This window comes from Musca vetustissima, unplaced genomic scaffold, assembly GCF_032173495.1.
Source record: "Musca vetustissima isolate MV318-11 ecotype Yass unplaced genomic scaffold, APGP_CSIRO_Mvet_v1 utg177663, whole genome shotgun sequence".
NCBI classification, from domain to species: Eukaryota; Metazoa; Arthropoda; class Insecta; order Diptera; family Muscidae; genus Musca; species Musca vetustissima.
Window position 1 is genome coordinate 8,910 of NW_026877955.1, and position 14,226 is coordinate 23,135.

General features: G+C 32.6%; 1 protein-coding gene across 1 annotated transcript; it reads right to left on the reverse strand.

Annotated features, from left to right (window-relative positions):
• Positions 1 to 712: 712 nt before the first annotated feature.
• On the reverse strand, positions 713 to 11,852 carry LOC133322697 (GTPase-activating protein skywalker-like; the record flags this gene model as incomplete). Its single annotated transcript, XM_061531663.1, has 3 exons — positions 11,644 to 11,852; positions 992 to 1,194; positions 713 to 921 (listed from the first exon to the last, which is right to left on the reverse strand). Coding segments are annotated over exons 1-3 (608 nt in total), but the record flags the coding sequence as incomplete, so codon positions are not given.
• Positions 11,853 to 14,226: the final 2,374 nt, after the last annotated feature.

The window sequence follows — 14,226 nt, forward strand, 5'->3', positions numbered from 1 at the left end:
TACAACAACTGTCACTCCCACTATATGGGGGAAATGTGTGAGGGTGTGTATAAATATTGTAAATATAAAAAAAATGTGCACACAACCACGAGTCTATGGCAAATAATGAAATATGTCATCAATTGTATGGAAAAAATATCTGGAAAAAATTGTATCCTTTTGTTAGAACAATTAGTTTACACCTTTTTTCATCTGGAAATTCAATGTAAACAATGGTAATATTGAAAATGCACGCTGCTCAAACACAGGCTGGGTATAGAAAGTGGACTGAATAGGGAGCAAAATACAATAAATATGATGGCTTGAAAAATACAATAAATAGAATGGCTTGAAATCTTATTGGTTTCAGGGATCATATTTGGTTGAAGATCGGGTCAATGATATACAATTTTTATTATTAAAAAAATCGGCGTACTTTTATGAATAAATAAATCCCAAAATAATTTCAAAACATTCGGACGTATGAATATTTAAAATTATTCCCAATATTTATACGCCCCCATTACCATACGACACCTCCACTTATTTAAATTATTAATTATCTTAGTATGCGTATGAGTATGTGTATGAGTATTCTAATTTACTGCTACTACTCATACGCCCTCTAAGACCATATTAATATTAATTATACGACCCCGAGACCCACACTAAAGTTTTTACAAAATTTCCTCTCATTCTAATTAATTAAATTAAAAAAAAATCGCACACAAACTTACCCGACATAAAATGCAATAAGATCGATACAATTGGATACAATACTGGACTGTAAGTAATATCTGGACAATCATAACCCAATACATTAACAATACGATCGGCTACCGCTCGACCGGTACGCGTTAAATGATACGGCAGGCAATGGGTTGCATCAACAAATGCTGGTAACATAATGGGCTTTTCCGATAGTTCTGTGGTACCGAAAACCTAGGGAGGCAAAGGGAAAGAAAATTAATTTTTCTATTTTTTCGAAAAAAAGTTGTCATTTTGAACTCACCTGATGAACCATCTCCCAATAGAAACCCTCAACCATTTGTGGTTTCGTATTGTGTTGGGCACACAGTGCCGGCCATAATTGTGATCGTATCGGTGAATTAATGGGCCATGAATTTTCACGTAAAATACTTTTCACTTCACGTTTTTTGCCTTGATCGAGCAGCTGTTTGATTTCGGTAAATGAACGCAAGGCTGGTTCTTTGCCTAAAAGAAAGAGCAAGAAAAAACAAATTAGTAAAAATTTGAAGGATTGAAAAAAAAAAATAATTTTATTGGAAACGAATATAAAATTCAAATATGAAAAAAGAACACATTTTTTATAAAAAAATACAACCAGTAAGGAAAGTTAAAAAGTCGGACGGGGCCGACTATATGATACCCTTCACCACTTTGGGTATATTCAACAGATGAATCCTAATAGACGTCGCATTTATAAAGGACCAGTAAAATGAAATTGGATCCATAAACATGTCATTCTGCAAGCGATATATCTAAATCTGAACCGATTTCAGGAAACTTAACACACATCATTCTAGACCTAATTCCTTACGCTGAACCAAATTTCGTGCAAACCGAAAGATATTAAGGGACTTTGTTGCACCATTTACCTTAAATCGGACGAAAATATATATGGGAGCTATATCTTAATCTGAACCGATTATTCCCAATTTCAACAGGGTTCGTCATTGGGCCAAATAAGTGACCTATGCCAAATTTCATCCAAATCGGATCATAAATGCGACCTGTACTTTGTTCACAAAAATACATGGACGGACATGCGTAAATCGACCCAGAAAGTGATTCTATGCATATTCTTTAAAAAATCCACGCCTTGTATGGCCCTTTGAAAAAAATATTCTTTAAGAAATCCACGCCTTGTATGGCCGTTTGAAAAAATATTCTTTAAAAAATCCACGCCTGTCTGTGGCCCTTGAAAAAAAATATTCTTTAAAAAAATCGACGCCTTATATGGTCCTTGAAAAAATATTCTTTAAAAAAATCCACACCTGTCTGTGGTCCTTGAAAAAATATTCCTTAAAAAATCCACGCCTTGTGTGGCCCTTGAAAAAAATATTCTTTAAAAAATCCACGCCTTGTATGGCCCTTTGAAAAAATATTCTTTAAAAAATCCACACCTTCTGGGAAAACTTAAGCTGCATGCATACCACCCCCCACCCCTCCTCAATTTCGAACCTATCCTAATACAAAATCAAGTTAACCCCCTCCCCACTTGGATTTTGCAAATTCCTTAAGTGTTTTTTATGACTTAAGTCATTTATGGCTTAAGACGTTCTGTTCGTGGTTTTTATGGCATCGGTATGTACGTGTTTTGTGGCCGGCTATACAATTTTTGTTTTTAAATCACTTAAAGATAACAACATTTATATTTTCATTGCACTAACACTCTCCTCACAAGCGAACGATTAATGTCTGTCCCGAAGTCAGCAGCAGTAGTTGATATGGGTCTTTCATAGGTGGTCGTCGTATTATGGCCTTATCAGTTCTATTGTGTGTTTTGTTTTTCACAGAAGATTTGATTTGCTCTACATTTTAGTATTTCTAAATTGTTGAGATTTTGTGTTTTGTTTTTGTTATTCCTCATCATCGTTCGTTATCTATGTATGTCTATCGGCCGCTTCATCATCGTGTGTGACGCAGTCCAAAAAATGCGAACAATCAACAGTTGTTGGTGTGCGGTGCGGTTCGATGGTTTCGTGTCTAACAGCTGTTAAGATTAAATGTTTACGTTCAGTAATCACTTGCCGAGAGATAGATAATCTCTCTCTAATTTTCGATGGGAAAAAAGTAGTAATTTTAAGTGGAATCATAAAATACTATTCTAGATTGGAGGGGTGTTCAAGGGGACTGTGAAGTACAAATGTACTATAAAAAACTAATGTAAACCTATATTTAATAGGTATATGAAATAATTTAAAATTTAAGTCAATCATACGCCTCTGATTACCCTGAATTAATAACACTTATACAATCCCCGGTACTCTGTACAGGATGCGTATGAGTGGTGTCAATAGTCATACGTCACACAGAACATATTTGAAAAATTATGTTTATTACTATATATTCATTAAATAATTTATAGTGTTGTAATAGAGAACCTGCACAACCTATCTGTATCACATAGAGAATCAATTAAAATAATTACTTTATTTTAATTTATCATCCCTAGATACTTTTAACCCGATTATCTCACGTCTACCTCTATTACGGCACGAGGATTACAAACTATTTTAATTTGTACGGTTTTTTTATGTGGTAATATTCTCGAACAATGGCAACAGAAGTGATTGAAACAAGCTGGTGAGCTGTTTGTAATTGTATACAACAACTGTAAATAAAAATCTCTCAAAGCGGGTCGGATGGAGGTGGCGGATTACAATGCCCTAACTCGGTGTAAAAAAAGTTATAAAAATTTGTGTTGTTCCCTCCACTAACAAGATACGAAATTTATTACCGCAAAACGTAAACGAAAAAAAAAACGGGCGTATAAATCTGAATGAGCGATAGGAAAGATAGACAGATGATGATGAGAGGTTTTATGTAATTAAAATTTTCCCGTTTTGTAATCTAATACCTAAGCGAAAATGATGCTTAGGTGGGTGGGTGGTTGCTTGTCGATCACTGCTCGAGTAATAACAACAATACCAGCACCATTACTATAATTTCAAATGGAAAGTTTTTCTCTGTAATCATCATCAACGCCATCATCATCATAATTAATTGCACTTGACTGCAATTGCATTTGAATAGAACTATCGGTTGTTTGTTTATTTTTTTTTTTTTCAATTCGTTCTATTGATAAATTGTTAGTAATATTGTATTACAACAATTCATCATCACCTGGTTGTATTATAGCAGTTATTACAAAACTGAAAACTCATGCAATCATTATTGAAATCATCATGATGTTTTGATTTTTCATTTGAAGGTGTAAAGTTCGATTTTGAGAGGGAAGGGAAGTAAAACGGAAAAAAAATCAAGGAAGGAAATAAATCAAAAAAAAATTTTTTTTGATACATTATATTGCAAATTGACCCTTGGGTGGTATAAGTAATAATAAATGAAAACCAGTTGGGGCGTATGAATTATGTTAATATTCATACGACACCAAGGATATGGTAAAAGACGATGTCGCAATAATATGAATATTTGTTTAAAGGACCAATAATAGGCGGAATTTTTAATGAATATTGATTTTTAAGGAGTATCTGACGCCATGGATTTTTCTAGAACAATCTGAAGGATTTAAAAAAATAAGGTCTAAAATAGTTGCGGATATTTAAGAATATGTTTTCAAGGAGCAAAAACAAACCTAGGTTTTTTTAAAGAAAAAAACTCGAGGAAGGAAATAAAAAAATCGATATTTGATAATTGATACGGAATTTAACAAATTAAATTACGAACTACCCTTGGGTGGTGTATGTGGTGGTGGTGTGTATGAATTATGTTAATATCAATACGACACCAAGGATACGGTAAGAGAAGGAGTCTTAGTAATATAAATATTTTTTCAAGGACCAATACAAGGAGTGAATTTCTTAAAGAATGTGTTTTTAAGAGCCAATAGAAGGCGTGGATTTTTTAAAGACTTTTTTTAAATAACATTTAACAATACAAGGCGTTGATTTTTAAAGACTTTTTTTAAATAACATTTAACAATACAAGGCGTTGATTTTTAAAGACTTTTTTAAATAACATTTAACAATACAAGGCGTTGATTTTTAAAGAATTTTTTTTCAAGTACCAACAATGCCTGGATTTTTTAAAGAATATTTTTTCTAGGACTTTTTTTTAAAGACTTTTTAAATAACATTTAAAAATACAAGGCGTTGATTTTTAAAGACTTTTTTTAAATAACATTTAACAATACAAGGCGTTGATTTTTAAAGACTTTTTTTAAATAACATTTAACAATACAAGGCGTTGATTTTTAAAGAATATTTTTTCAAATACCAACAATGCCTGGATTTTTTAAAGAATATTTTTTCTAGGACCACCATAAGGCGTGGATTTTTTAAAGAATATTTTTGCCTAGACAACAAAAGCGTGGATTTTTTAAAGAATATTTTTGCCTAGACAACAAAAGCGTGGATTTTTTAAAGAATATTTTTTCTATGACCACAAGAAGCGTGATTTTTTTAAAGAATATTTTTTCTATGACCACAAGAAGCGTGATTTTTTTAAAGAATATTTTTCTACAAATATTTTGAAGGGCTATCTGAAGGCGTGAACTTTTAATGAACATTTTTTAGGGTCTGTCAGGTGTATGTTTTAAAAAATATTTTTAATGGCTATCTGAAGGAGTGCTTTTCTAAAGAATATCTTATTCAAGCCGGGATGTTTCAACTTTTTAAGAAATATTTTTTTTGCAAGGACCTAGAGGAAGGTATTTTATATGTAATAATAATGGTGCTTTGGGGCCTATAAACTGTTATAATGACTTTCAAATACATTATGCTTATGTAAGGGGTCGTGTAAGTAATAATAATTAAAGGTAATGAGGGCGTATGAATTACGTTAATAATAATACGACCTCTAAGATTTATTTTAAAATACACCATAACTCTGGTAGTTCCTCAGCAGGCGTTTACTTCTTAATGCAGATTTATAGCTCTGATTATCCTCGGTATAATACATAAAAAATAAAACATCCCTAATAGCTTATACCTTGACCCAGAGGTCGTATATGTTATAATAATTGCAGGTCAGCAGAGCGTATTAATTATGATAATAACAAGACGACCTCTAGGATATCTTTTATAACATTTGTTTTTTGTTTCTTAACCCTTTATTTGTTTCTTAACCCTTTATGGTCCAATGTTGCCCACAGGCAACAAAATGTTTTAGAGCTTATATTTAATATGCAGCTAGTAGATTTATATTCTTTGGATTTCATATGTCAAGACTCGACACATATCAAAAGAAAAATCTAAAAAATTAAAATTGTTGGTAATGTTATGAGCTTTTCAATATAAAGAAAAGGGCAAATATGTGTACAGTACTAATTTGTATATACAGTCCAAATTATTTAAATCGCTTCGTATTCGAATTGTACGAATTCTGCCATCAGAATTATTTTTAATTCGTGTAAAAATAGAATATCGACAAAAAATTAAAATGCATTTTCCGTCTATTTTCCATTTGGTTTTTCTAATATTGGACTTTTATTTTTCAGAAAGAATGTACTGTATCTCCCGAATGCAATTTTTGTATATCCCATTTAGGATAGCTTCATTAAATCTATGAACAGAAAATTGTTCTTTTATTACGGAAAAAAATTCGGCCCACAAAGGATTAAATTAGTTTATAATAATAGGACTAAGGATAAAGCATTGGCAGTCTATCAAAAAAAAAGTAGTTCACAATCTTCTTCTTACTTTATAATAAAATAATTATAGCTCCGTGTATTTTTCAACTAATATTTGCTTCAATTGAAGATTTATAGCTCTGATGATCCTCGGAATAATAGATTAAAAAGAAAATATTCCTAATAGCTTTTACCTTGACCCAGAGGTCGTATAAATAATAATAATTGAAGGTCAGGGCGTATGAATTGTATTAATAATGACATCTCTAAAAACATCCCATAATTACTTTTTAACTGATTTATAACATCGATGTTCTATGGAATAATATTTTAAACTAAAAATTTAACCTCGGATAAACCCTAAAAAATAAATTTTGCACTGCATCTTCATGCGTATAAGTGATGTATTAGAAATATTACTTATACGCCACCTGTTTAAATTAATTAAAACCAATCATACGACTAGCGGAACAAACTGACATAAATTGTTAAAATTACCGATTATATTGTTACTTGACAACATAGTTTGTAGTGCTTCATAAAAAGCATTTGTTAACCAGTGAGCGGAGCAGTATAGTCGGACGGGGCCGACCATACGATACCCTACACAACTCTAACTTTCTGTGGATGTTTATTCCGAACCTGGGCAATATATGATGAGAGTCAAGAGAACCTCTTCCCTACACTGACATATTTCCCGAACCCTTCTGATTACTTGACCAAATTCCCTTCATAGTGAGTTGCGTTGTGATGTTCGGCTTATAATGGTGACCTATAGATTGAATTTAAAAAAAAAAAACACAAAAAATTACGTTTTTGGTCCACTTCATCCCAAAATTATTATCTGATCATCACCGAAAATTATAGGCGTTGTCCTTGGCCATAACTGGAATCTCATGGAAAATTTTAAAGCGATCAGCGCTATATTTCCGCCCTCTAGTGTTGAAATGGGTTTCTAAATAATATTTGAATACCTTAACATCTGTAAATATTTAAGTGTATCTCCCACGTTCGAGTACATACGACAATATAATTCGTATTAATTTAAAGATCAACCATTCCTCGGGTCTATGTCCTTCAGGAGTAAATAAATACGCTATAGAATACAAATTTTGTTATTTTTCACACATAAGTCAGGGTCCATTTGACCCGCTAAATATAGACCGATCTTTATCAAAACAGGCATGCTCATTCTTTGGCCCAATCCCCTTCTCCATGTAAAAAAACGAGATGTTTGGGCCATAATTGCGGCCTCTGGAGCGACCAGAAAAATCGACAAAAATTAAGTATTTGGTCCATTTCATCCCCTAAAAAAATAACCGATCTTTACCAAAAACAATAGGGGTCTTCAATGGGCCGAACCTATTCTACTTGCAAAATTTCGTGAAGATTGATCCATAACTGTGGCCTGTATCGTGTTTACAAATTATAATGGACGGACGGACACACATGTCTTGATCGACTCAGCTAGTCGAAATATGACGATCGGTATACTTAAAGGTGTGTCCAGGAGCAATATTTCGCGGCGTTACAAACTCTTGGGGCTGCACAAAGCTATAATACCCTGACAACATAGTTGTGTAGGGTATAAAAATCCACTCGTCTATTGCATATCGAAAAAATTATACATTTTTTTTCTCAAAAAATTCACAGAAGGAATTCAAATCTTTCTTAAAAAATATTTGTTTTAAAAATTCCACTTAATGTTAGATATAAATTTAAAAATTAAATTATGCTACGTATAAGTACTATATTAAATTATTACTTATACGCCACCAGGCAAAATTAATTAAAAACAATCATACCACAGATTGGACGAAATTTTTATTTTCCCACCTAAATCAAGTTATATATCCTCTGGCGGCGTTCTCTAACCCCCTCAATTGATATAATTTTATTTATAATATTTCTTGTGATTTTTCAAATTTGATAAGACTTCCATTGTCGCCTACAAAAAAAATCGTCGTTTGTTAATTGAAAAATAATTGTCATCATTAAAGTATTAAGGAATTTATTATGGCCAATAAACATAGAATAATACACTAAAATATAAGAGGTGTGAACTTGTTATAAACAATTAAGTTTAGACGTTTGTTTTTCTTAGATTTTTTTGGTATTTGAGATAAGAAGGTAATTTTTTCGAACAAAGATCAGTGATTTACGAAGTGGAGTGTTAGGGAAAATGTTAAGAGAAAACTGATTCAGCCTACAAGGAAGAAGGAAGTGGAGATTTAAAAAGGGCGTGGATATTTTAAGGATTATTTTTGCAAGGATCAACACAAGCGATGGAATGATAAACTGATTTTTTCCGAACAAAGATCAATGATCGAAGTGGAGTGTTAGGGGAAATGGTAAGAGAAAACTGATTCATTCTACAAGGAACAAGGCGTGGATTTTTTTAAAGAATATTTTTTCAAGGACCAGCACAAGGGGTGGTATGTTAATTTTTTTTTCAGATTTCATACAAGGAGTCGGAGGAGTCACATGAGGAGTCGGATTTTAAAAGATTACTTTTTTCCAAGAAGTCACACATGTCGTGGATTTGTTTTTCAAGATTTACACAAGGAGTGGATTAAAAAAAATATTTCTTCAAACTTCTATAAATATTTAGATTTTTTCGATTTTTCGTAATTATTTATTCCTGGAATAGAAATAATACCTCTCTACGAATCGTTTATTTATAATCTTGTTTGTTTTTCTACTTGATGACATAAATTTGTACTCGATTTCCTTGTGACAAACCGCACGAGTTTTGGATGACTTTCAATAGAAAAAATACCCCATTCCCCCACAAACAACAACAATGCAAATCGATCAGACGTCAATTATCAAATTAGACATAATCGTGGATAAGTAATCAAACATGGAGTCGAAAAAAATAGAAAAAGGCAAAGAAAAATCAACAATAACAACAACAAAAGAAAAATATGTCAATGAAACCTTATCAAAGGGAATGTGTGAGGAGTAGTAAAATGTAGTCCAACTGTGGGGGTGGGGGTTATAAATTGAGTGTGTGTACAAGAATTTGTGTAAGAAATATTCAACTAATTTATCTACCTCGCCGACAGTCAGTCAGTCCAATTTTTTTTCATTCGCTGATTTTATGATAATAATTTGCCAAGCAAATTGATGTTTAGCTAGTAGTAGAAAAAACATTTTTATGTATTCGTGTGTATGATAGGTAATCATGGGCTTTGTTTGTAGTCGAAACCAAATTAAATATTATCGAATCGAAGGTAGGTAAAATAAATAAACATCGACAAGTGTTTTATTTGTTTATCAAATATTGATATATTTTCTGAACGAACAAATAGATATGGCCGCATATATATGAAGAAATAAAACTCTTATAGATAAATACGGGGTGATTTTGATTTGTGCTGTCCACAATGTGTGTGTGCATTTTTTTTTCATATTAATGTTTATTGTACTGAAACCAACAAATATTTCTGTAGATTCCACTCTTGTGTTATTAATAAAAAATATGTTTTATAAAAAACTATGCTTTGCGAACTTTAAAAAAAATATATATATTTTTCAAAACCTCGTGTGTGAGATTATTTACAAACCCCATTCTTTGCTGGTTCTATATTCTATACTAGAGGTCAAAAAATATTACTAATATTCTGTACAGCCCTTCTAATCACTTGTCCAAATTCCCTTCACTGTGGGTTGGTTGTGATGTTCGGCTTTCAATTGTGGACTATAGATAGACCCGAAAAAAAAACACAAAAAATTATTTTTAGATCCACTTTATCCCAATATTATTATCTGATCTTCACCGAAAATTATAGGCGTTGTCCTTGAGCATACCTGGATCCTCATGGAAAATTTCAAAGCGATCAGCGCTATATTTTCGCCCCCTGGTGTGGTAATGGTTCACTAATATACTCTCAATATATCGGGTATATGTCCTTCAGGAATAAATATATACGCCATAGACAGTGACATGGGCAGGGGAGGAGGGGAGGTGCCCGGACATAAATTACGTATTTGGTCCATTCCATCCCCTAAATATTAACCGATCTTTATTAAACAATAGAAGTCTTCATTGGGCAGAATCCACCCTACATGCAAAATTTCGTGAAGATTGGTCCATAACTATAGCCGGTATCATGTTTACAAATTATAATGGACAGACGGATTAACGGACACTCATGTCCATTTTTTTCTATAGAAAAAAATTCGTAGACCCAAAGGGGGGCATTTTTTCTATAGAATAAAATTCGTAGTCCCACAGGTGGGTTTTTTTTTTTTTCTATAGAAAAACTACGGAAACCCTTGTGTGGGTAATTTTTTCCTATATAAAAAATTCGAAACCCTTGCGAGGGTAATTTTTTTCTATAGAAAAAATTCTGAGACCCTTGTGAGGGTACTTTTTAATATAGAAAAAAATTCGGAGACTCTTGTGAGGTAATTTTTTCTATAGAAAAAAATTCGGAGACCCAAGAGGGTAATTTTTTCTAATTTTAATTTTCAATTTTCTGTAGGAAAAATATTATTTTTTCTGTAGAAAAAATCGGAAATTTTGTTATAGAAAAGAATTCGGAGAACCAGCCGGAAAATTTTTTTCTATAGAAAAGAATTCGGAGACCCTTGTAGGTCTAAATTTTTCCTAAATTTTAATTTTAAATTTTCTGTAGAAAAAAAGTCGAAACCCCTTTGAGGGTAATTTTTTCTATAAAAAAAAAATGCAGAGACCCTTTAGAGAGTAATTTTATCTACAGAAACAATTCAGAGAACTCTGTGAAGGTAATTTTTTATGAAAAAAAATGCAAAGAACCTCCGGGGAGTCATAATTTTTTTCGAAATATTCAGAAACACTGCGGGAATTTTTTCTATAAATTCGTGCCATTTTTTCTACAGAAAAAAAAAATCGGGGACCCTTGGAGTTGATTTATTCATAGGAAAAAAAATTAAAAACTCTCGGTGCCTAGAAAACAATAGAAAAACTTCGGATATCATTGTTGTTCATTTTCTGTAATAGAAAAAATTCGGAGAATTTTGTGGGTTAGTTTTTTATACAGACAATAAATCGGAAAACCATTTTTTTTTTTTTGCTTCAATTTTTTATAGAAACAAAATCTGAGACACTTCGGAACGTAATTCTTTCTAACAGCAGAGTTGTGGGCACTCTTCGGACGCATTATTTTGCAAATACGATACCGTTGTGACTCGATTGTTTATATAAAAATCGGAGAACTTTCGTTGGTTATTTTTTTCTATAGAAAAAGTCGGATACTTTTACTAGGGCGATTTATTTATTTATTATTATTATTTTTTTGCAGAAAAAATTCGGAATTTTTTTGTTTTATTTATTTGTTTACCTGGACTAAATTGAAAACATTGACATTTTGTCGTTATGTCATTTGTGCTGACCCCCATAAATTGGGGCAGCTCAAAAAATTTATCACATTCGGGATCAACATAGACGCTGCTGCGACGACTGCTCAGATGATGTTCCATTTCTTTGATGGCCAGCATTTTGCCCATCATTTTGTCGAGTTCGTTGCGTTCCTTCATTTTGCTGCAGAACTTTTTTTTTATTTATGAGACCAAAAAAATTAAGAAGATTTTTTTCTTAACACAGATATTTGTTGCAATACTTTTTTGAGATTTTCGAGGGTTATTTTTTTGGTACACAGCCACACACGATTTTTTTAAATATAAAATTTTCTTGTTGTTGTTTTTTATGTAAATATTTATTTTTTGTAATTATCTTTTCTGATCAAGCAAGACAATGATGTGAAAGGAAAACAAAATAAATTTTCGTATTCGTATCAAAGTTTCAAAGTGCAGCAGCGGCGGAGAACATGACGACGACGAAGAAGAAAAGCCGATACCGACGACAACGGCGGCGACAACGATATACAATTGCAGGAAGGAATATATCAGCAATGGCACACAAAAAAGCTTTTCTTACAATTTACATAATTTATTCGGATGATGTTGTTGTTGTTTCAAATTGACTTTTTTCAATAAATTGTGTAAAACAACAATTTTGAAATTTTTTGGTATTTCTTTTTTTATTTCTTTTTACACATTTTGTTGTGATTTTATTACTGTTTCATTAAACAATTAAAAATTTCACAAAAAAAAAATATTTTCTTCTATTTCACCTAGAAGAAAATTAGATTTACTTGTTTTTCTTTTTCTTCGCTTGAATTGAATATCACAGCCAGTTACACCAAGAATTATATTTTTTCTTATATTACAGCGCCGCACATCATCTTCACACTCTTTAATTTTTTATTTGGATTTTCTTTCTTTTTCTTTTCTTTGAGGCAAATTTTCTTTTAGCCGTTTATTTTTTTATTAGTTTTTTTGTTTTTATTTTAATCGAAGCGAAACATCGAAAAAAAATGGTACACAACAATAATTATCGCTTTTCACGTCAAGTATGCGGTCGGTCCGATGGATGGATGGATTGTTGGTCTTTAAACGTTTTGTCAAATCTTGTTTTTCACTCGATCGCCTAACGAGAACGAATGAACGAACTAACCGAACGATTAAAACAATTTGACCGGCATTTGTTCGCAACTGAAAATGACTGTCTGTCGGGCAGCTGCAACAACACCGTAGAAGAGGCAGGTCGCTCTACAAAAAACGTAGCGAAGAAAGCTTTCCATGAGAAAATTTCATATGAGCGAGATAGAGAGACCCAGAGAGAGAGCGTGAAAGATACACAGAGAGTGGAGAGGATCTATAGTAGAGCATTTGAAAATATGTGTAAAAGAGTTGCCAATGTTGGGAGGATTGTTTGGCATGCCAAAAAAAATATTAATAGAAAATGGTCAAAAAATATGTGAATTTTTGGCGATGTTGGTCATGATTTTAGGTCCAATATTTTAAAATAAAAATAATCTATGCTCCTTGCAACATTTCCTCCAAACTATTACAACTACGTCCTCAAAAAATATTTTTAACAACAATTTAGACCTCAAAAAATATTCTTAAAAAAATCTACGATCCTTGTTAGAACTCAAAAAATATATTTAAACCAGTGAGCGGAGCAGTATAGTCGGACGGGGCCGACCATGCGATACCCTACACAACTACCACGAACTCTAACTTTCTGAGGATGTTTATTCCGAGTCTGAGTAATATTTCGTGATATTTGCCCCCTCTTGTCCGATTAGAGGTTAACAACACCTCTTCCTTACTTTTTTCGAATATTCAGTACAGTCCTTCTAATTACTTGTCCAGATTACCTTCACGGTGGGTTGTGTTGTGATTTTCGGATTATACTCTACTCGAAAACACACAAAAAATTATGTTTTCCGTCCATTTCATCCCAAAAATTTAATCTGATCATCACCGAAAATTGTAGGCGTTGTTCTTGACCATAACTGGAACTTCATGAAAAATTTCAAAGCCATCAGCGCGATATTTCTCCCTCTAATGTGGTAATGGGTTACTAAATAATATCTGAATACGTAAGCACCTGTAAATATTTGACTGTAACTCCCACATCTGAGTAGATACATCACTATATTTGGTATCAATTTAAAGGCCAACCACTCCTCTTGGATATGCTATCAAATCCTGGGGACTACATCCTCCAGGAGTAAATATATATGCCATAGAATACATATTTTGTCATTTTTCACACAAAAGTCAGGGTCCATTTGACCCGCTAAATATTGACCGATCTTTATCAAAACATGCATGCTTATTCTCTGTCTAAATCCCCTTCTCCATGCAAAAATTCACGGTGTTTGGGCCATTGGTCCATAACTGTGGCCTGTATCGTGTTTACAAATTATAATGGACAGACGGACGGACGGACGGACGGACACACATGTCTAGATCGACTCAGCTAGTCGATGACGATCGGTATACTTAAGGTGGGTCTAGGACCATTATTTCGTGGCGTTACAAACTCTTGGGGCTGCACAAAGCTATGATGC